The 23,717-nt window shown below is 45.1% G+C and overlaps 1 protein-coding gene across 1 annotated transcript in view; it reads left to right on the forward strand.

Annotated features, from left to right (window-relative positions):
- The window catches only part of LOC109898373 (G protein-activated inward rectifier potassium channel 1), a 43,772-nt gene that overhangs the window by 16,288 nt on the left and 3,767 nt on the right, over positions 1-23,717 (forward strand). Inside the window, exon 2 of the mRNA XM_020493332.2 lies at positions 18,281-18,497. Coding sequence (XP_020348921.1) covers positions 18,281-18,497 — 217 coding nt within the window. The remainder of the gene's footprint in view (positions 1-18,280; positions 18,498-23,717) is intronic.

Raw genomic sequence — 23,717 nt, forward strand, 5'->3', positions numbered from 1 at the left:
ACCACACTGCACACTGCCCTAACCCATCTGGACAAGAGGAATACCTATGTGAGAATGCTGTTCATCGACTACAGCTCAGCATTTAACACCATAGTACCCTCCAAACTCGTCATCAAGCTCGAGACCCTGGGTCTCGACCCCGCCCTGTGCAACTGGGTACTGGACTTCCTGACGGGCCGTCCCCAGGTGGTGAGGGTAGGTAACAACATCTCCACCCCGCTGATCCTCAACACTGGGGCCCCACAAGGGTGCGTTCTGAGCCCTCTCCTGTACTCCCTGTTCACCCACGACTGCGTGGCCACGCACGCCTCCAACTCAATAATCAAGTTTGCGGACGACACAACAGTGGTAGGCTTGATTACCAACAACGATGAGACGGCCTACAGGGAGGAGGTGAGGGCCCTCGGAGTGTGGTGTCAGGAAAATAACCTCACACTCAACGTAAACAAAACTAAGGAGATGATTGTGGACTTCAGGAAACAGCAGAGGGAACACCCTCCTATCCACATCGATGGAACAGTAGTGGAGAGGGTAGAAAGTTTTAAGTTCCTCGGCGTACACATCACAGACAAATTGAATTGGTCCACCCACACAGACAGCATCGTGAAGAAGGCGCAGCAGCGCCTCTTCAACCTCAGGAGGCTGAATAAATTTGGCTTGTCACCAAAAGCACTCACAAACTTCTACAGATGCACAATCGAGAGCATCCTGTCGGGCTGTATCACCGCCTGGTACGGCAACTGCTCCGCCCATAACCGTAAGGCTCTCCAGAGGGTAGTGAGGTCTGCACAACGCATCACCAGGGGCAAACTACCTGCCCTCCAGGACACCTACACCACCCGATGTCACAGGAAGGCCATAAAGATCATCAAGGACAACAACCACCCGAGCCACTGTCTGTTCACCCCGCTATCATCCAGAAGGCGAGGTCAGTACAGGTGCATCAAAGCTGGGACCGAGAGACTGAAAAACAGCTTCTATCTCAAGGCCATCAGACCGTTAAACATTGAGTGGCTGCTGCCAACACACTGACTCAACTCCAGCCACTGTAATAATGGGAATTGATGGGAATTGATGTAAAATATATCACTAGCCACTTTAAACAATACTACTTAATATAATGTTTACATACCCTACATTATTTATCTCATATGTATACATATATACTGTACTCTATATCATCTACTGCATCTTTATGTAATACATGTATCACTAGCCACTTTAAACTATGCCACTTTGTTTACATACTCATCTCATATGTATATACTGTACTCGATACCATCTACTGCATCTTGCCTATGCCGCTCTGTACCATCACTCATTCATATATCTTTATGTACATATTCTTTATCCCTTTACACTTGTGTGTATAAGGTAGTAGTTTTGGAATTGTTAGCTAGATTACTCGTTGGTTATTACTGCATTGTCGGAACTAGAAGCACAAGCATTTCGCTACACTCGCATTAACATCTGCTAACCATGTGTATGTGACAAATTAAATTTGATTTGATTTGACATGCAGAGATCCGTTCACCTACTCTGCGTCTCACAAAGACACAGCGGTTAGAACCAAAAATCACAAATTTGCACTCATCAGACGAAGGGACAGATTTCCACCAGTCTAATTACCATTGCTCGTGTTTCTTGGCCCAAGCAAGTCTCTTCTTCTTATTGCTCTCCTTTAGTAGTTGTTTCTTTGTAGAAATTTGACCACGAAGGCCTGATTCACACAGTCTCCTCTGAACAGTTGATGTTGAGATGTGTCTGTTACTTGAACTCTGTGAAGCATTTATTTGGGCTGCAATTTCTGAGGATGATAACTCTAATGAACTTATCCTCTGCAGCAGATGTCACTCTGGGTCTTCCTTTCCTGTGTCTGGTTAGACTGTAAACTCTCCTTCCAGACATCAAACATCTCCAATCCAAAGTTAAATCTAGAATCGGCTTCCTATTCCGCAACAAAGCATCCTTTCACTCATAGTCTCATTTTGCGCAGGTTAACATGCAGTGAGGCCATCTCTCACTTAAACGATATTCGACCTTTACTTTTGCTCTCAACCCCAAGTGAAAAGCAAACTTGCTCGCTCTTCGGGGTCCATCTCTTGCAAACTGGACTAGGTTCATGGCTTGTAGGCAGGGAACAACATAACCTTTTGAACGGCATGCAGCACGACTGGGGAAACCTTTCTATTCATATAGACACCATTCTGTGTACCTCTGGCCCTTCCTTGGACACTGTGTTAACTAACCTCCAGATGAGCTTCAATGCCATACAACTCTCCTTCCGTGGCCTCCAACTGCTCTTAAATGCAAGTAAAACTAAATGCATGCTCTTCAACCGATCGCTGCCCGCACCTGCCCACCCGTCCAGCATCACTACTCTGGACGGTTCTGACTTAGAATATGTGGACTACACTACAAATACCTAGGTGTCTGGTTAGACTGTAAACTCTCCTTCCAGACATCAAACATCTCCAATCCAAAGTTAAATCTAGAATCGGCTTCCTATTCCGCAACAAAGCATCCTTTCACTCATGCTGCCAAACATACCCTCGTAAAACTGACTATCCTACCGATCCTCGACTTCGGCGATGTCATTGACAAAATAGCCTCCAACACTCTACTCAACAAATTGGATGCAGTCTACCACAGTGCCATCCGTTTTGTCACCAAAGCCCCATATACTACCCACCACTGCGATCTGTATGCTCTCGTTGGCTGGCCCTCGCGTCATACTCGTCGCCAAACCCACTGGCACCAGATCATCTACAAGTCTCTGCTAGGTAAAGCCCCGCCTTATCTCAGCTCACTGGTCACCATAGCAGCACCCACCCATAGCACGTGCTCCAGCAGGTATATCTCTCTGGTCACCCCCAAAGCCAATTCTTCCTTCGGCCGCCTCTCCTTCCAGTTCTCTGCTGCGAATGACTGGAACAAACTGCAAAAATCACTAAAGCTGGAAACTCTTACCTCCCTCACTAGCTTTAAGCACCAGCTGTCAGAGCATCTCACAGATCACTGCACCTGTACATAGCTCATCTGTAAATAGCCCATCCAATCTACCTCATCCCAATACTGTATTTATTTATTTATCTTGCTCCTTTGCACCCCAGTATCTCTACTTGCACATTCATCTTCTGCACATTCTTCCATTCCAGTGTTTAATTGCAATATTGTAATTACTTCGCCACCACGGCCTATTTATTGCCTTACCTCTCTTATCCTACCTCAAAAAATGTTCTGGCCATGAAACCCCCTCATGTGAAATTGCACACTACGGACAATGCTAACATGCAACTCACCTGAGTAAAGCATTAGATTGGGGGTGGGGGGTCCTGTAGATTCCAATGAATTATTACATGGGCCACTAATATTTAATCTAGGATAGCATGTCCTAACCAGGCATGTTCTGTTGCATCTAACTATGTTATATATAAACAGCATACTAAACAGTGTACTCACTGCAAACAAACAGGAAATGTAGTGAAGATTTGTTGGGATCTGGGGAGGGATCCCCCCAGGCATTTCAACCAAGGTATAGGATGGGTCATCTAGCATCGAAGTGTTGGAACCTTGGAATTGGGAATCTCCCTTTCTTTATGCGTCTTAAACTAGACACAGAGCAAATGTTTCAGACTTGAATAGCACTTGTCTGTAGCCTCCCTGGTGTTGCCCAAAATCCCGTCCTCTCCTCATCTTCCAGACAGGTCAAGCTACAGAGCTCAGCCATTTTTCCTATTCATTGAAACTCTAATTCGTTAAGCGTTCCTTGTTTTTGAACATGAATAGTATGTTTTAACCAACAACGTGATCATTGGACAGACCACAGTGTTTTTTTGGAATACGTGGGAGTTTATTATGGTGCGTTTGGACAGGTTTCAACTTTAGTCAATTACAAGGTATAGACATTCTCTCAATGTATGGTGTGAGCATGTCATTATCGAGCAAATTATTCAGCAAACCCTCTTTTATAAATATCCTGACTTGTTTGAGAAACGGCTGCAGACTCTACCCCAACGCTTTAAACTCAAAATGCAGTTGCCTGGAGCTCAGATGCTCAGACTAACTGTCATTCTAACATAGCCGGGGAGACTGCTACAATGTAGTCTCAAACATATGTTTAGAATATTTAACCCTTTTAATCGGGTATGGTAGTCAGTTGTGTTAGATTTCTGAGGGGGATTTCTATTCATATGCGTATTGTGCATCTGGCCAAGTCCATCTGATATGTGACAAGGGTGTGTGAGTTATGAGTTTGTCCCACCCCTCCGATAGTCAGTGGCTGGCTGGGTGGCTGTTTGTTAATAGGCTACACAGGATGGTCTAAGGTATTGATAGGAGTTTCCTATGTTTACATTTGTCTGCGTGTTACAATGATGATTGACTCTTTCCCCTTACACAGTAAATATGACATGTCCGACTGATTCGATTTCAGATTTGAACTTTTTATGATTCAACCTGTGGATGTTGATTATTTTTCTATCATTTTAGCTAATCACTGACACAGTGGAAAGCTGATTACTTTGATACATTTCTCAGCTTCGGCTCGATGTCCCTTTTATGTGCACGATAAAAGGGAATCGCGTTCAGCTGGTTGGTTTTCCATAACATACTCAGCTCTCAATGTGAAACAGTGGATTTTATTGCATTTTTAATGGCAGATTATGATTATCCCACTTTTGAACGGACTCTGATAGAAGACCTTGGCTCAGGCAACTCTTTCACTTTGTTCCATATAGGCATACGTTTGTCTACATTATACAGTTGAAGTCGGAAGTTTACATACACCTTAGCCAAATACATTCAAACTCAGTTTTTCACAATTCCTGACATTTAATCCTAATAAACAATTCCCTGTCTTATGTCAGTTAGGATCATCACTTTATTTTAAGAATGTTAAATGTCAGAATAATAGTAGAGTGATTTATTTCAGCTTTTATTTCTTTCATCATATTCCCACTGGATACACTCAATTAGTATTTGGTAGCATTGACTTTAAATTGTTTAACTTGGGTCAAACGTTTTGGGTAGCCTTCCACAAGATTCCCACAGTAAGTTGGGTGATTTTTGGCCCATTACTCCTGTCAGAGCTGATGTAACTGAGTTAGGTTTGTAGGCCTCCTTGCTCGCACACACTTTTTCAGTTCTGCCCACAAATGTTCTATAGGATTGAGGTCAGGGCTTTGTGATGGCCACTCCAATACCTTGACTTTGTTGTCCTTGGCCATTTTTTTCCCAACTTTGGAAGTATGCTTGGTGTCATTGTCCATTTGGAAGACCTATTTGCGACCTAGCTTTAACTTCCCGACTGATGTCTTGAGATTTTGCTTCAATATATCCACATAATTTTCCTTCCTCATGATGCCATATATTTTGTGAAGTGCACCAGTCACTCCTGCAGCAAAGCACCCCCACAACATGATGCTGCCACCCTTGTGCTTCACGGTTGGGATTGTGTTCTTCAGCTTGCAGTCCTCCCCCTTTTTCCTCCAAACATAACGATGGTCATTATGGCCAAACAGTTCTATTTTTGTTTCATCAGTGTCACGCCTTGGTCTTAGTATTTTGTGTTTTCTTTAATTATTTGTTCAGGCCAGGGTATGACATGGGTTTGTGTGTTGTGTTTCGTATTGGGGTTTGTAGTATTTGGGATCGCGGCTGATTAGGGGTGTTGTATAGGCTTGGCTGCCTGAGGCGGTTCTCAATCAGCAGTCAGGTGATTCGCGTTGCCTCTGATTGGGAACCGTATTTAGGTAGCCTGAGTTTCGCTTTGTCTTTCGTGGGTGATTGTTCCTGTCTCTGTGTAGTTTCACCAGATAGGCTGTAATTAGGTTTCACGTTCCGTTTGTTGTTTTTGTATTTATTAGTTATTTAATGTATCGTCACTTTTTCCATTAAAGACATGAGTAACCACCACGCTGCATTTCGGAACGCCGTTACAATCAGACCAGAGGACATTTCTCCAAAAAGTATGATCTTTGTCCCCATGTTTTTTATTTATTTATTTTACCTTTATTTAACCAGGTAGGCAAGTTGAGAACAAGTTCTCATTTACAATTGCGACCTGGCCAAGATAAAGCAAAGCAGTTTGACAGATACAACGACACAGAGTTACACATGGAGTAAAACAAACATACAGTCAATAATACAGTATAAACAAGTCTATATACAATGTGAGCAAATGAGGTGAGATAAGGGAGGTAAAGGCAAAAAAGGCCATGGTGGCAAAGTAAATACAATATAGCAAGTAAAACACTGGAATGGTAGTTTTGCAATGGAAGAATGTGCAAAGTAGAAATAAAAATAATGGGGTGCAAAGGAGCAAAATAAATAAATTAATTAAATACAGTTGGGAAAGAGGTAGTTGTTTGGGCTAAATTATAGGTGGGCTATGTACAGGTGCAGTAATCTGTGAGCTGCTCTGACAGTTGGTGCTTAAAGCTAGTGAGGGAGATAAGTGTTTCCAGTTTCAGCGATTTTTGTAGTTCGTTCCAGTCATTGTGTCACACCCTGGTCTAAGTATTTTGTGTTTTTTCTTCATGTATTAGGTCAGGCCAGGGTGTGGCATATAGTTTTTGTATTGTGGTGTGTTTTGTCTTGGGGTTTTGGTGTGTATATATTTGGGATTGTAGCTAGTGGGGTTTTCTAGCAAAGTCTATGGCTGTCTGGAGTGATTCTCAATCAGAGGCAGGTGCTTATCGTTGTCTCTGATTGGGAACCATATTTAGGCAGCCATATTCTTTGAGATTGTCGTGGGTGATTGTCCTATTTGTCTTGATGTCCTTGTATATGTTAGTTGACACAAGTATAGGCTGTTTTCGGTTTTCATTTCGTTTATTTGTTTTTGTAGTGTTCGTGTTTAGTTCGTGTTTTACGTTTGTCTAATAAACATGGATCGCAATCGACACGCTGCAGTTTGGTCCGACTCTCCTTCATCACCACTAGAAAGCCGTAACAGAATCACCCACCACCAACGGACCAAGCAGCGTGTCAACAGGCAGGAGCAGCCCAAAGAGGAGAGGCGCTATAAGGATTTCTGGACATGGGAGGAAATCCTAAACGGAGAAGGACCCTGGGCTCAGCCTGGAGAATATCGCCGCCCCAAAGAAGAACTGGAGGCGGAGAGAGCGAAGAGGCGCTGTTATGAGGTGGCAGCACGGCGACTCGGAAGGAAGCCTGAGAATCAGCCCCAAAAATGTATTGGGGGGGGGGCTCAGGGAGAGTGTGAGAGAGTCAGGAGTCAGACCTGAGCCAACTCTCCCTGTTTATCGTGAGGAGCCTAGGAGGAGACCAGAGCCGGTGTTGGAGGTGAGCGAAACAGAGACTGTGAAGGAGTTAATGGGGAAATTGGAGGAGAGAGAAATGAGGGAGTTGCTGTGTTGGTGCTTTTTGCATGGAATTCGCCCGACGGAACGTGTCGGGGATTTGATGGCACCTGGGTTAGCGCTCCATACTCGTCCTGAGGTGCGTGTTAGTCGGCTGGTGAAGTTGGTGCCAGCCTCACGCACCAGGCCTCCTGTACACATCCCTAGCCTTGCACGTCCTGTGCCAACACTGCTCTCAAGATCTCCAGTACGCCTTCACAGTCTAGCCCATCCTGTGCCACCTCCACACTCCAGTCCTCCGGTAGCAGCTCCCCGCACCAGGCTTCCTGTGCGTGTCCTCGGTCCAGTAACACCAGTACCAGCACCACGCACCAGGCCTTCAGTGCGCCTCGCCTGTTCAGCGCAGCTAGCGCTTCTCTCCTCTCCTGCGCTGCCGGAGTCTCCCGCCTGTTCAGCGCAACCAGAGTTTCTCTCCTCTCCTGCGCTGCCGGAGTCTCCCGCCTGTTCAGCGCAACCAGAGTCTCTCTCCTCTCCTGCGCTGCCGGAGTCTCCCGCCTGTTCAGCGCAGACAGAGCTGTCAGCCTGCATGGAGCAGCTAGAGCTGTCAGTCTGCATAGAGCAGCCAGAGCTGCCAGTCTACAAGGAGCTGCCAGTCTACATGGAGGAGCCAGAGCTGTCAGTCTACATGAAGCAGCCCGAGCTGCCAGTCTGCATGAAGCAGCCAGTCTACATGGAGCAGCCAGAGCTGTCAGTCTGCATGAAGCAGCCAGAGATGTCAGTCTGCATGAAGCAGCCAGAGATGTCAGTCTGCATAGAGCAGCCAGAGCTGCCAGTCTGCAAGGAACTGCCAGTCTACATGGAGCAGCCAGAGCTGTCAGTCTGCATGGAGCAGCGAGAGCTGTCAGTCTGCATGGAGCAGCCAGAGCTGTCAGTCTGCATGGAGCAGCCAGAGCTGTCAGTCTGCATGGAGCAGCCAGAGCTGTCAGTCTACATGAAGGAGCCCGAGCTGCCAGTCTGCATGAAGCAGCCAGTCTACATGGAGCAGCCAGAGCTGTCAGTCTGCATGAAGCAGCCAGATATGTCAGTCTGCATAGAGCAGCCAGAGATGCCAGTCTGCAAGGAGCTGTCAGTCTACATGGAGCAGCCAGAGCTGTCAGTCTGCATGGAGCAGCCAGAGCTGTCAGTCTGCATGGAGCAGCCAGAGCTGTCAGTCTACATGAAGGAGCCCGAGCTGCCAGTCTGCATGAAGCAGCCAGTCTACATGGAGCAGCCAGAGCTGTCAGTCTGCATGAAGCAGCCAGAGATGTCAGTCTGCATAGAGCAGCCAGAGATGCCAGTCTGCAAGGAGCTGTCAGTCTACATGGAGCAGCCAGAGCTGTCTGTCTGCATGGAGCAGCCAGAGATGTCAGTCTGCATGGAGCAGCCAGAGCTGTCAGTCTACATGAAGGAGCCCGAGCTGCCAGTCTACATGGAGCAGCCAGAGCTGTCAGTCTGCATGGAGCTGTCAGTCTGCACGGAGCTGTCAGTCTGCACGGAGCTGTCAAACTGCAAGGAGCTGTCAGTCTGCAAGGAGCTGTCAGTCTGCAAGGAGCTGTCAGTCTGCAAGGAGCTGTCAGTCTGCAAGGAGCTGTCAGTCTGTAAGGAGCTGCCAGTCTGCAAGGGGCTGCCAGTCTGCAAGGGGCTGACAGTCAGCACGGAGCCGCCAGAGCTGTCAGCCTATATGGAGCAGCCAGTACCGCCAGTCTGCCCAGCGCCGCCAGTGCCCCCAGTCTGCCCAGCGTCGCCAGTCTGCCCAGCGTCGCCAGTCTGCCCAGCGCCGCCAGTCTGCCCAGCGCCGCCAGACTCTTCCAGATCTGCCAGTCGACCAGACTCTTCCAGATCTGCCAGTCGACCAGACTCTTCCAGATCTGCCAGTCGACCAGACTCTTCCAGATCTGCCAGTCGACCAGACTCTTCCAGATCTGCCAGTCGACCAGACTCTTCCAGATCTGCCAGTCGACCAGACTCTTTCAGATCTGCCAGACTCTTCCAGATCTGCCAGTCAGCCAGACTCTTCCAGATCTGCCAGTCGGCCAGGATCTGCCAACCAGCCAGGATCTGGTAGATCTACCTACCTGACTGAGCTTTCTCTCACTCCTGAGCTTTCTCTCACTCCTGAGCTTTCTCTCACTCCTGAGCTTTCTCTCACTCCTGAGCTTTCTCTCACTCCTGAGCTTTCTCTCACTCCTGAGCTTTCTCTCACTCCTGAGCTTTCTCTCACTCCTGAGCTTTCTCTCACTCCCGAGCTGTCTCTCACTCCCGAGCTTCCCCTCAGTCCCGAGCTGTCCTTCAGTCCCGATCTGCTCCTCAGTCCAGTGGGTTTCTGGGTGAGGATTACTAGGCCATGGTCGGCGACGAGGGTGGTCTATCCAGGGACGCGAGGAGAGGGGACTAAGACATCAACTGAGTGGGTTCATCGTCCCGCGCCAGAGCCGCCACCATTGGACAGACGCCCACCCGGACCCTCCCTATTGTTTTGAGGTGCGTTCGGGAGTCCGCACCTTAGGGGGGGGGGGTTCTGTCACGCCCTGGTCTAAGTATTTTGTGTTTTTTCTTCATGTATTAGGTCAGGCCAGGGTGTGGCATGGAGTTTTTGTATTGTGGTGTGTTTTGTCTTGGGGTTTTGGTGTGTATATATTTGGGATTGTAGCTAGTGGGGTTTTCTAGCAAAGTCTATGGCTGTCTGGAGTGATTCTCAATCAGAGGCAGGTGCTTATCGTTGTCTCTGATTGGGAACCATATTTAGGCAGCCATATTCTTTGAGTTTGTCGTGGGTGATTGTCCTATTTGTCTTGATGTCCTTGTATATGTTAGTTGACACAAGTATAGGCTGTTTTCGGTTTTCGTTTATTTGTTTTTGTAGTGTTCGTGTTTAGTTCGTGTTTTACGTTTGTCTAATAAACATGGATCGCAATCGACACGCTGCAGTTTGGTCCGACTCTCCTTCATCACCACTAGAAAGCCGTAACACATTGGCAGCAGAGAACTGGAAGGAGAGGCGGCCAAAGAAAGAATTGGTTTTGGGGGTGACTAGAGAGATATACCTGCTGGAGCGTGTGCGACAGGTGGGAGATGCTATGGTGACCAGCGAGCTGAGATAAGGGGGGACTTTACCTAGCAGGGTCTTGTAGATGACATGGAGCCAGTGGGTTTGGCGACGAGTATGAAGCGAGGGCCAGCCAACGAGAGCGTACAGGTCGCAATGGTGGGTAGTATATGGAGCTTTGGTGACAAAACGGATTGCACTGTGATAGACTGCATCCAATTTGTTGAGTAGGGTATTGGAGGCTATTTTGTAAATGACATCGCCAAAGTCGAGGATTGGTAGGATGGTCAGTTTTACAAGGGTATGTTTGGCAGCATGAGTGAAAGATGCTTTGTTGCGAAATAGGAAGCCGATTCTAGATTTAACTTTGGATTGGAGATGTTTGATATGGGTCTGGAAGGAGAGTTTACAGTCTAACCAGACACCTAAGTATTTGTAGTTGTCCACGTATTCTAAGTCAGAGCCGTCCAGAGTAGTGATGTTGGACAGGCGGGTAGGTGCAGGTAGCGATCGGTTGAAGAGCATGCATTTAGTTTTACTGGTATTTAAGAGCAATTGGAGGCCACGGAAGGAGAGTTGTATGGCATTGAAGCTTGCCTGGAGGGTTGTTAACACAGTGTCCAAAGAAGGGCCGGAAGTATACAGAATGGTGTCGTCTGCGTAGAGGTGGATCAGAGACTCACCAGCAGCAAGAGCGACCTCATTGATGTATACAGAGAAGAGAGTCGGTCCAAGAATTGAACCCTGTGGCACCCCCATAGAGACTGCCAGAGGTCCAGACAGCAGACCCTCCGATTTGACACACTGAACTCTATCAGAGAAGTAGTTGGTGAACCAGGCAAGGCAATCATTTGAGAAACCAAGGCTGTCGAGTCTGCCGATGAGGATGTGGTGATTGACAGAGTTGAAAGCCTTGGCCAGATCAATGAATACGGCTGCACAGTAATGTTTCTTATCGATGGCAGTTAAGATATCGTTTAGGACCTTGAGCGTGGCTGAGGTGCACCCATGACCAGCTCTGAAACCAGATTGCATAGCAGAGAAGGTATGGTGAGATTCGAAATGGTCGGTAATCTGTTTGTTGACTTGGCTTTCGAAGACCTTAGAAAGGCATGGTAGGATAGATATAGGTCTGTAGCAGTTTGGGTCAAGAGTGTCCCACCCTTTGAAGAGGGGGATGACCGCAGCTGCTTTCCAATCTTTGGGAATCTCAGACGACACGAAAGAGAGGTTGAACAGGCTAGTAATAGGGGTGGCAACAATTTCGGCAGATAATTTTAGAAAGAAAGGGTCCAGATTGTCTAGCCCGGCTGATTTGTAGGGGTCCAGATTTTGCAGCTCTTTCAGAACATCAGCAAAATGGATTTGGGAGAAGGAGAAATGGGGAAGGCTTGGGCGAGTTGCTGTTGGGGGTGCAGTGCTGTTGACCGGGGTAGGAGTAGCCAGGTGGAAAGCATGGCCAGCCGTAGAAAAATGCTTATTGAAATTCTCAATTATGGTGGATTTATCAGTGGTGACAGTGTTTGTGTGCAGTTGCAAACCGTAGTCTGGCTTTTTTATGGTTGTTTTGGAGCAGTGGCTTCGATATAGGACTCGTTTTACTGTGGATATAGATACTTTGTACATGTTTCCTCCAGCATCTTCACAAGGTCCTTTGCTGCTGTTCTGGGATTGATTTGCACTTTTCTCACCAAAGTACGTTCATCTCTAGGAGACAGAACGCATCTCCGTCCTGAGCGGTATGATGGCTGCGTGGTCCCATGGTGTTTCTATTTGCGTACTATTGTTTGTACAGATGAACGTGGTACCTTCTGGCATTTGGAAATTTCTCCCAAGGATGAACCAGACTTGTGGAGGTCTAAAAAACTTTTTATGAGGTCTTGGCTGAATTCTTTTGATTTTCCCAGTATGTCAAGTGAAGAGGCACTGAGTTTGAAGGTAGGCCTTGAAATACATCCACAGGTACACCTCCAATTGACTCAAATGATGTCAATTAGCCTATCAGAATCTTTTAAAGCCATGACATAATTTTCTGGAATTTTCCAAGCTGTTTAAAGGCACAGTCAACGTAGTATATGTAAACTTCTGACCCATTGGAATTGTGATACAGTGAATTATAAGTGAAATAATCTGTCTGTAAACATTTGTTTGAAAATTACTTGTTGTCATGCACACAGTAGATGTCCTAACCGACTTGCCAAAACTATAATTTGTTCACAAGAAATCTGTGGAGTGGTTGAACAACGAGTTTTTGTCAAGGAGTTCCTCCTCTTCTTCCGAAGAGGAGAGGCGAAAAGGATCAGAGGACCAATATGCGGCGTGGTAAGTGTCCATGGTTCTTTTAATACGTAAACGTGCACATGAACAACTCATTACAAAAACAAGAACCGTGTGAAAACCTAAACAGTCCTATCTGGTGCAAAACACAAAGACAGGGACAATCACCCACAAACACACAGTGAAACCCAGGCTACCTAAGTATGATTCTCAATCAGAGACAACTAATGACACCTGCCTCTGATTGAGAACCATACTAGGCCGAAACATAGAAATACCCAAATCATAGAAAAACAAACAGACTGCCCACCCAACTCACGCCCTGACCATACTAACTAAATACAAAACAAAGGAAATAAAGGTCAGAACGTGACAGTTTTAATGACTCCAACCTAAGTGTATGTAAACTTCCGACTTCAACTGTATGTTCCATGTCTTACTGTTTCTGTCCTGTCTGGAGAATAACCCAATGTTTTACTCGACAATTATACTGACAGGCTTACTAACACACAGCTAACTTGTCTTGTTTTAGGTTATCCCGAAACAATTTGAATCTTGTGTGGTGACCACATTACATTTAACTGTTCTCCCTTTGTTGTCACACACAATGCAAGACAAAATGGCTTATGTTGGTTTGCAAGGGATCAGATTAATGTTAATGTGGACGCATGGTCAAATCTTCCTGTTGACCACACCCATCTCTATGGATGTGTGTGTTTTCAAGAGGGGGCTCAGATTGGGTTTACAAATCAAATTATTCATATTTGATTTGCACAAGCAGTGGGTGAGCTTTGGATCTCACTCCCAAGTTGTATTTTGAATTTTGATAGGTGACTTGCTAAAGATAGCATAGTTTTAAAATTAATATTTGAATGTGATTTTGTCAGGTTGGAAATACATTTTGTTACATACGACAACTCTGTCTCCAAAGACAGAACACGGAGTTAGTCACATACCAATTATTAAATGTTTAAAGATGCAGGTAAATCTCTACTTCCTGATTGGGAGAAAAAAACATTTCAACACATTTACTTTGAAAACCCTCTGGTGGTTGAGAAACCAGTTCGAAATTGCTTTTATTACCTGTTGGCAGAGAACATCAGCAACCAAATACATTTGTTTTTTAAATTAGAATATTGATTGATGCTAAATCTTACTAGACATAGGCTTGTATTAATAACTTTGTTGTTATCCAACTGTTTTACAGAACATTTTATTGCTTTTTGTTTTTGACATGCTTCTTTATTGATCTTGGGGTGATTTGTTTTCATGAATATGGTTTTCATATTTTTAAGGCAAACTTCCTCCCAGAGGGGAGAGTTTTTAATTTATTTTAAAACCCCTTTTTCTCCCCAATTTCGTGATATCCAATTGTGATCCAATTACTTGTCTCATCGCTGCAATTCCCCAACGGGCTCGGGAGAGGCAAAGGTCGAGTCATGCGTCCTCCGAAACATGACCCACCAAACTCCGCTTCTTAACACCCGCCCACTTAACCCACAAGCCAGCTTCACCAATATGTTGGAGGAAACACCATTCAACTGACAACTGAAGTCAGCCTGCAGGCGCCCAGCCCGCCACAAGGAGTCGCTAGAGCGTGATGAGCCAAGTAAAGCACCCCCTGCCAAACCCTCCCCTAACCCGGACGACACTGGGCCAATTATGCGCCGCCCTATGGGACTCCCAGTTACGGCCGTTTTGTGTCACAGCATGGGATAGAACCCGGGTCGGTAGTGACGCCTCAAGACTGCAGCGCCACTCGGGAGGCCTGGGGGAGAGGCTTTTTCAATTGATTGTTCTGTAATAGTGTAACTTTAATTACAGTGCATTCGGAAAGTATTCAGACCCCTTGACCTTTTCCACATTTTGTTACGTTACAGCCATATTAAAAGGGGGATTAAATACTTCCCCCCTTCATCAATCTACACACAATACCCCATAATGACAAAGCAAAAACTGTTTTTTAGAAATGTTGCAAATGTATAAAAAATAAAACACTGAGAGTCACGTCTGGATCGGGTTCAAGTCCGGGCTCTGGCTTGGCCACTCAAGGACATTCAGAGACTTGTCCTGAAGCCACTCCTGCGTTGTCTTGGCTGTGTGCTTAGGGTCGTTGCCCTGTTGGAAGGTAAACCTTAGCCCAAATTTGAGGTCCTGAGGGCTCTAGAGAAGGTTCTCATCAAGGATCTCTCTGTACTTCGCTCCATTCATCTTTCCCTCGATCCTGACTAGTCTCCCTGTCCCTGCCGCTAAAAAACATTCCCACAGCATGATGCTGCCACCACCATGCTCCACCGTAGGGATGGTGCCAGGTTTCCTCCAGACGTGACACTTGGCATTCAGGCCAAAAAGTTCAATCTTGGTTTCATCAGATCAGAGAATCTTGTTTCTCATGGTCTGAGAGTCCTTTAGGTGCCCTTTGGCAAACTCCAAGTGGGCTGTCATGTGCCTTTTACTGAGGAGTGGCTTCCATCTGGCCACTCTAGCATAAAGGCCTGATTGTTGGAATGCTGCAGAGATGGATGTCCTTCTGGAAGTGTCTCCCATCTTCATAGAGGAACTCTGGAGCTCTGTTAGAGTAACCATCTGTCTCTTGGTCACCTCCCTGATCAAGGCCCTTCTCCCCCGATTACTCAGTTTGGATGGGCGGCCAGCTCTATGAAAAGGCTTGGTGGTTCCAAACTTCTTCCATTTAAGAATGATGGAGGCCACTGTTCTTGGGGAATTCTAAAAAAACGTTTTTGCTTTGTCATTGTGGGTTATTGTTGGAGATTCACGAGGAAAAATGTTATTTAATGCATTTTAAAATAAGGGGAAAAGGTCAAGGCATCTGAATACTTTCCGAATGCACTGTATGCATTTAATGGCCTTTCATTTCCTTTTATATCCATCTGATTAATTCTTGATAAACTTTAAGGATACCATTGACCAGACCAACCAATCTGACAACATGCAAAGTCAAACAGGGACTAGTAACTCTTGACTGTATTAATGCTTCATCAAATGTTGAGAACTGATTGGGGCTCCCGAGTGACACAGCGGTCTAAGGCACTGCATCTCAGTGCTAGAGGCGTCACTTCAGATCCTGGTTTGTTTCCAGGCTGTGTCACAACCGGCCGTGATTGGGAGTCCCATAGACAGGCGCACAATTGGTCCAGCGTCGTCCGGGTTAGGGTTTGGCCGGGGTAGGCTGTCATTGTAAATAAGAATTTGTTCTTAACTGACTTGCCTAGTTAAATAAAGGTTAAATAAAAAGATAATAACTGATGTAATCTTTCTGCCGTTCACAAAAAATGATGTTTTATTGAACTTAGTTTAAGGAATTTGTACTTAGGGACATTGGCATGTCAAAAGCACATTGACAATGCTCCCATGTAAGAAACCCCTGATGTCATGGGCCCAAGGACTAGAAGTGAGGTATATATAATATACTGTACATACACGTCAAATATTACTGCCCATTACAGGTTCTATGGTTTGGTCTGGAAGTACTGGAAATGCTCTTGAGATTCATATAGCAGGGGTTGAAGGCAGGATAAGAGGATCCTAAAACAGCAACAGCAGTGTGTTGATGTGTTGAGTGGAGGAGTGGGACTCGTGTGTGTGTGTGTGTGTGTGTGTGTGTGTGTGTGTGTGTGTGTGTGTGTGTGTGCGGTAGAAAAGAGTTAGAGGTGAGGTGTGTGTAGTCGGTGAGGCTGACACATCATCCCAATTATCAGGAAGGCTGAGATAAGAAACAGAGATGAGAAAACTGCAGTAAGAATCATTACCTCCGTTTTGGAGACTTACTGTACAGAGAGAGAAAGAAAGTTTAAGAAAAATGAAAAACATAAAAGAAAATTACGATTGTGTTCTTCAATGTGAATAACAACACTCCAAAACAGTGGGAATAGAAACAATTCTGTGACTCTCCACACTCAGTTGTCCTTCAATTTGAACCACAAAACCTCAATTTCTGACAAAAAGCATGTCTCAAATGGCCAATCAGCCGTTGCTACATCCATTTGTGGACATAAATTGATTCTTGATTCTTGAAGAATATAACCTATGAGCTTAGTTTAACTGCCGTACACCATCAGAACCTAAAATATAAGCTTGTTTTACTCCAATGTATGCCAACCAAATAAATGTAAACAAACATTGTATAGTCTCAAAAATGGGTTAAAACTATAATTTTAATATCATGGATGGCCATCAATTGCTCTGTCTATGAATTTGAGAGTGAATCCAGCCCAATCCCTCAGTTTTTACAGAAACAGTGGTGGGGAGCCGGCTTTGTTATTGTTTCTGCTGATTGGCCCATTCACGTTCATTAACCCTCTTATTTGCCTCACGGAAAATCCCAGCAGGTGCATTGTGCACAGACTTACAGCGAGATACAGAGAGTGGTGTAAGGAAAAGAGAGGGGAGCGGAGGGAGACACAGAGAGAGAACTATTAGAGAGGGCTTCAGAACGAGTGAGAGAGAACGAAAGAGACAGAGAGAGTTAAAGAGAAGAGCCCAGTTCAGCTTAGCTCAGACAGCTGAGAGCCCAGCTGGGCAATGAAATGCTTCCGCACCAGTTAGCAAGCCATAGGTTGGGTCTGTCTAAACAGGGTTTTCTCACCACCTCCTCATCTAATCCTCGACAGGCCCACTGCAAATGAATATGAAGGGCTAGGCTTGCTACCGACCCGGGCTCTATCTCAGGCTGTGTCACAACCAGCCGTGACTGGGAGTCCCATAGGGCGGTGCACAATTGGCCAAGCGTCGTCCGGGTTAGGTGAGGGTTTGGCCGGGGGGTTTTACTTGTCTCATCGTGCTCTAGCGACTCCTTGTGGCGGGCTGGGCACCTGCAGGCTGAGGATGGTTGTCAGTTGAACGGTGTTTCCTCTGACACATTGGTGCAGCTGGCCTGCGGGTTAAGTGTGCGGGTGTTAAGAAGTGGAGTTTGGCGGGTCATGTTTCGGAGGATGCATGACTCGACCTTCAGCCTTGAATATTCAGAGGAAGGAATGCCGTCGGGCGCTCCCACGTGGTACGGGGAAGGAGAGAAAGACAGAGTTTGCATTTATGTGTGTGTGTGTCTCACCTTGGAGAGCGGTGAAACTAGCAGAGTTTGGTGGTTGTTTCCTTGCACAGATGTGTAGTGCTTCCCTGGGTTGTAGATAAGGCGAGGGGGATGGGATGGTGTGCTGGGCGATAAGAGAAAATAGGTACATCGTGCTGAAGGCCATGGCACCTGAAACATGAAGGTTCTATCATATATATCGATATATGGCCCCCATGTCCTGAAATGTTCCTATATTACTTTTGCCTGCCTACTTTGTTCTGCTTTATGTGCTGTCCACTCACCCACCTCCTGAAGGGAAGAAAATAGGAAATTAACAACAAGACAAACAGCATGTGGTGGTGTAGAGAAGATTGATAGGCTCCAGGCTTCTCTGCTCCAGTCACACTGTTATCTACAATCATCTTGGTAGCACTGCAAAGTGACTCTAACAGAAGCCATGGTAGAGTGGAAAAATGCAAGTCTACAGTTTAAAGTAATTTAAAAAAAATCTCTCTCTCTCTCCTATTTCTCCTTTCTCTCCTCCCCCTCCCTCTCTCCCAGTCTCGTCAGACCCCGGAGGGAGAGTTCCTACCCCTGGACCAGTGTGAGCTGGATGTGGGTTTTGGGACGGGTGCGGACCAGCTCTTCCTAGTGTCACCTCTCACCATCTGCCATGAGATCAATCCTAAGAGTCCTTTCTTTGACCTGTCCCAGCGATCCCTCATGAACGAGCAGTTTGAGATTGTTGTCATCCTGGAGGGCATCGTTGAGACCACAGGTGAAGAACCACGACCCTCTCTCCTCCTGTTAACCCTTTACTCTCTTCTTCCTACCCTTCTCTCCTCGTTATTAATTGATTATTCTTTCACTACCCTTTCTCCTCCTTTTAACCCCTTACTCTCTTCTTCCTAAAGAGGCTGCTCCTTTTCAAAGGCCCAATGCAGCCATTTTATTTCTGGGTAACAATTAAGTACCTTACTGTAATAGATTTCCATTCAAATTGGCATAAACATTTTTGGGGCAAAAAACTGTTTCACAAGAAAGTTTCACAATGGAAAGCCAAAACTCCCGCCCATTCAAACCTGCGGATTAGAAGGTCGCGTGTAGATTGTATTTTAACCCTCCTGCTGTGGTCGAATTAGACCGATTTACAAGTTTTCTCTCTGAAAAATGTAGTTCATTTAATCTGATTGTCATAAGGTTCCATGACTTTGTCCACACAGGGCATCTGAACACACTAAATACTTTTGGATGATTTCCATAAAATGCTATTTAACTTATGTACCTGTGGTGTTCCTGGTCAAAAATGAGCAGTCATTAGAAATGAATGGGTGAGACTACAATTAGTGTATAATATTGAGTTCAGACACATGCCCATTCATCAGATGGACACACTTCCTCTCCCAGACCCCCACATGCGTGTGGGTTTGAGCACACACACGCACACCTCACTCCCTTTCTTGGCTTCCATGGCAACCCCCACGGGAACCTTTCCCCAATAGAATCTTTCCCCCACGGGAACCACACCTGTTGGCCTTCTCACAAGCAATCGCAACATTGTTTCAATAATATATACCTCTGGTATATGAATCTTTTTTGAGGCCTTGCTCACAATTCGTTCTGTGGCAGCACAATGACCAAACGATATACTGTATGTGAGACTCTTGATCATATCTTTGATCATGAAACTGGTGAGGAGGAGAGAGTCTGTTAAACTTTGACACAAAGTAGTCTGTGATAAATAGCACAATATATTTAATATGAGTATTTGTTATAGTCAAAATAATTGATACATTACGCTTTTTTAAACTCAAAAACAAGTTGTTCCGAGCTCAGATTAATGAGGCCTACAGGCCATAAATAGCAAATAGAAGTTCCAAACTTGTAATGTTCACAAGAACTTAAGTTGATAAAAAGATCTAAAACAACATTAGGTAATAATATATGTATTATTATGGATTAATAATCAGCTATAATGGCGGTCATTTTGGACCGGGAACACAGAATTAATTAACATGAAACGAACACAACAGCAACTATCAGGAAATAACACTGATAAAAAAAATGTCACGTATTTACAGTGGTAGTTTCATCAGCTGTTGTACAATATGATACAAAACACTGGGCCTTTAATTAGTCCTTTTCTTCCTTCACCCCGACTGTAATCTCTTTCCATTCGGTGGGTTGCTCTTTCCCTATCTCCACCATTTAGCTTGCAATTCTGTTATTCCTCTCTCTCTCCTCCATTATCTGAACTCGAATTAAACTGTATTCTTATATGCTCATCAGTCTTACTTCCTCATGTCAACCTGCCACATATTCCCATGCAATATCTCCATCCAGATTCTGGAGATAGAGTCAGACTGACACATCTCTCTGAATCTCCAAAGCCCTGTAAGAATGTAGCAGATATCAGGAGGCGTTCAGTGGTAAACAGAGCGAGCAGTGGAGAGGTGGACGTTGGGTATTGAGGACAGCACCAGGGAAGGGCTTCTTTTTTTTTTACATGCGGGATGGTTTTTATCCCTACCCCATGTATAATAGATAGGGTCATAGATGCGAATGTCACTTAGATAAATAAGATGGGGGGGTTCAGTTGAAGCTTTGCTATATTTCTCACTGGGCAGAATGCAGGATTAATTCTGGGATCATTCTGAAACAGTAAGAGACGTTGAACACAACAGCTGTACTGAACTACAGGCAGGCTGCAGGTGTGCTGGGTCGCCTACGGCAACAAAAGTGTTTTTCTGTCTTCTACATCAAACAATACGATGCCTCATCCTAATACTCATACATAAATAACAAAGTCTGTCTTCTCTGGCATCATTTATTTATTTCTCTGCTCCCTTTTCTTTTTCCTTTCATCTATCCTCTGTTCTTCTCCCCTCCTCCCTTCTCATTGTCCTGGGCTTAGAGGAGGAGGGTGGGATGAGCAGGCAGGGAGCACGGTCTGTGCTCTGTTGATAATGTCATTAAGGCAGGCTGCAGCCAACCGTTTAGCCCCTTCTCTCTCTCTCTCTCTCTCTCTCTCTCTCTCTCTCTCTCTCTCTCTCTCTCTCTCTCTCTCTCTCTCTCTCTCTCTCTCTCTCTCTCTCTCTCTCTCTCTCTCTCTCTCTCTCTCTCTCTCTCTCTCTCTCTCTCTCTCTCTCTCTCTCTCTCTCTCTCTCTCTCTCTCTCTCTCTCTCTCTCTCTCTCATTCTCTCTCTCTCTCATTCTCTCTCATGAGTGGGGGGTCTGATCTGTATGAATGAGTTGGCCTTGGAGTCACCTGTGTGGTTCCGTGCACAGTGTACATCCCTTACTCCCCAGAGAAATAAATCCATATCATCCACTGAGAGACAGACAGCGCATTGTCCTGCCATTTGAGAAACCTTCTGTCAACAACGGACAGCCTTTGCATCCTTCTGGTGTTTGACTGGATGGTTATGAGGTCTCTCTACTACCACTACGATTGTGCATCAGCTCCTGTTCCAATAGAGATGTATGTTACGTAGGCCTAGTTGTCACAGCTTTCTGACAGGTGTGTGTGTGTGTGTGTGTGTGTGTGTGTGTGTGTGTGTGTTAGATGCAGAGAGCCAGTAGTAGGATTAAAAAGAGGCTAGGAGAAGAAGAGGCATTGTATTATGGAAATGCTCCACTTGAGGAGTGCCAGTGGAGGCTTTACATAAAGCTCTCTCCAGGGACACGTCTCTCTCTCTATCCACCAGCTGTTTGCTCACTTGCTCAGCCGCTTTGATTTTCATTCAAGACCCACAAAACTGACTGTCAGTGTAACGCACGACACTTCGATGATGATGGGGCGAACTGGCAGGAACGCTGGGCCCTGACATTTCCTGTTGCAACGCCATCAATGGGCAAATTAGAGCGAATTATCACCAAATTCTATATGCAGGAATATAAAAAAAACTTGAATTAATTTCAGCTTTGGGTTGAGGATAGTCAAGGGTTTGTGTATAAGCTTAGGCTTAGGTTGTGATAACCCCTTGGTAGTGATATTACTGTGTCTGTCACTATCTTGGAAATGAGTGGACCAAGGCGCAGCGGATGTTGAGTTCCACATATTTCATTCAAAGAGAAACTAACAAAACAAAATATATCAATAAACAAACAACTAAAACGTAACTACGTGGTGCACATGCACAAACACAAAACAATATCCCACAAATGCAGGTAGGGAAAAAGCCTACCTAAATATGATCCCCAATCAGAGGCAACGATTACCAGCTGCTTCTAATTGGGAACCACACAAACCACCAACCTAGAAACTAGATAACCCCCCTAGTCACGCTCGGACCTAAACACCATAGAGAACCGAGGGCTCTCTATGGTCAGGGCGTGACAGTGTCAGTCAAATGTCAGGGAAAGGATCAGTTTCTCTTTCTGCAGTCAGCCAGCTCTGTTTAATAGAGTAATACAGTGCTCATAAGTGCTTATTGATAAGTGAGGGCCCTCGATACAGATATAATTGTCAAGGAAATCATTTTACAATTGTATTTGTCACATGCTTCACAGATAACAGGTGTAGACTAACAGTGAAATGCTTACTTATGGGTCATTTTCCAACAATGCAGAGTTAAAGATAAGATCAAAATAATACACAGTAGATAACGGGGAAAAAAAGAGTAGAAATGACATGGCAAATGATAGGGAGTAGAAAATAACATGGCTATATACAGGTAGAATTGTTTTCTAATTTATTAATATCACATTTACATAAGTATTCAGACACTTTACTCAGCACTTTGTTGAAGCAAGCTTGGCACACCTGAATTTGGGGAGTTTCTCCTATTTCTTTCTTTCATCACATTCCCAGTGGGTCAGAAGTTTACATACATTCAATTAGTATTTGGTAGCATTGCCTTTCAATTGTTTAACTTGGGCCAAATGTTTCGTGTAGCCCTCCACAAGCTTCCCACGTTAAGTTGGGTGAATTTTGGCCCATTCCTCCTGACAGAGTCAGGTTTGTAGGCCTCCTTGCTCGCACACGCTTTTTCAGTTCTGCCCACACATTTTCTATAGGATTGAGGTCAGGGCTTTGTGATGGCCACTCCAATATCACAACTTTAGAAGTATGCTTGGGGTCATTGTCCAATTGGAAGACCCATTTGCGACCAAGCTTTAACTTCCTTGCTGATGTGTTGAGATTTTGCTTCAATATATCCACATAATTTTCCTACCTTATGATGCCATCTATTTTGTGAAGTGCACCAGCCCCTCCTGCAGCAAAGCACCCCCCACAACATGATGCTGCCACCCCCATGCTTCACAGTTGGGATTGTGTTCTTTGGCTTGCAGGCCTCCCCCGTTTTCCTCCATACATAACGATTGTCATTATGGCCAAACAGTTCTATTTTTATTTCATCAGACCAGAGGACATTTCTCCAAAAAGTACGATCTTTGTCCCCATGTGCAGTTGCAAATCGTGGTCTGGCTTTTTTATGGCGGTTTTGGAGCAGTGGCATATTCCTTGCTGAGCGGCCTTTCAGGTTATGTTGATATAGGACTTTTTTTTACTGTGGATATAGATACTTTTGTACATGTTTCCTCAAGCATCTTCACAAGGTCCTTTGCTGTTGTTCTGGGATTGATTTGCACTTTTCGCACCAAAGTACATTCATCTCTAGGAGACAGAACGCATCTCATTCCTGAGCGGTATGAAGGCTGCTTGGTCCCATGGTGTTTATACTTGCGTACTATTGTTTGTACAGATGAACGTGGTACCTTCAGGTGTTTAGAAATTACTCCCAAGAATGAACCAGACTTGTGGAGGTCTACAATTTAATTTCTGAGGTCTTGGCTGATTTGTTTTATTTTCCCATGATGTCAAGCAAAGAGGCACTGAGTTTGAAGGTAGGCCTTGAAATACATCCACAGGTACACCTTCAATTGACTCAAATAATGTCAATTAGTCTATCAGAAGCTTCTAAAGCCATGACATAATTTTCTGGAATTTGCCAAGCTGTTTAAAGGCACAGTCAACTTAGTGTAATAATCTGTC

The sequence above is a fragment of the Oncorhynchus kisutch genome, linkage group LG10, assembly GCF_002021735.2.
Source record: "Oncorhynchus kisutch isolate 150728-3 linkage group LG10, Okis_V2, whole genome shotgun sequence".
Taxonomy (NCBI): domain Eukaryota; kingdom Metazoa; phylum Chordata; class Actinopteri; order Salmoniformes; family Salmonidae; genus Oncorhynchus; species Oncorhynchus kisutch.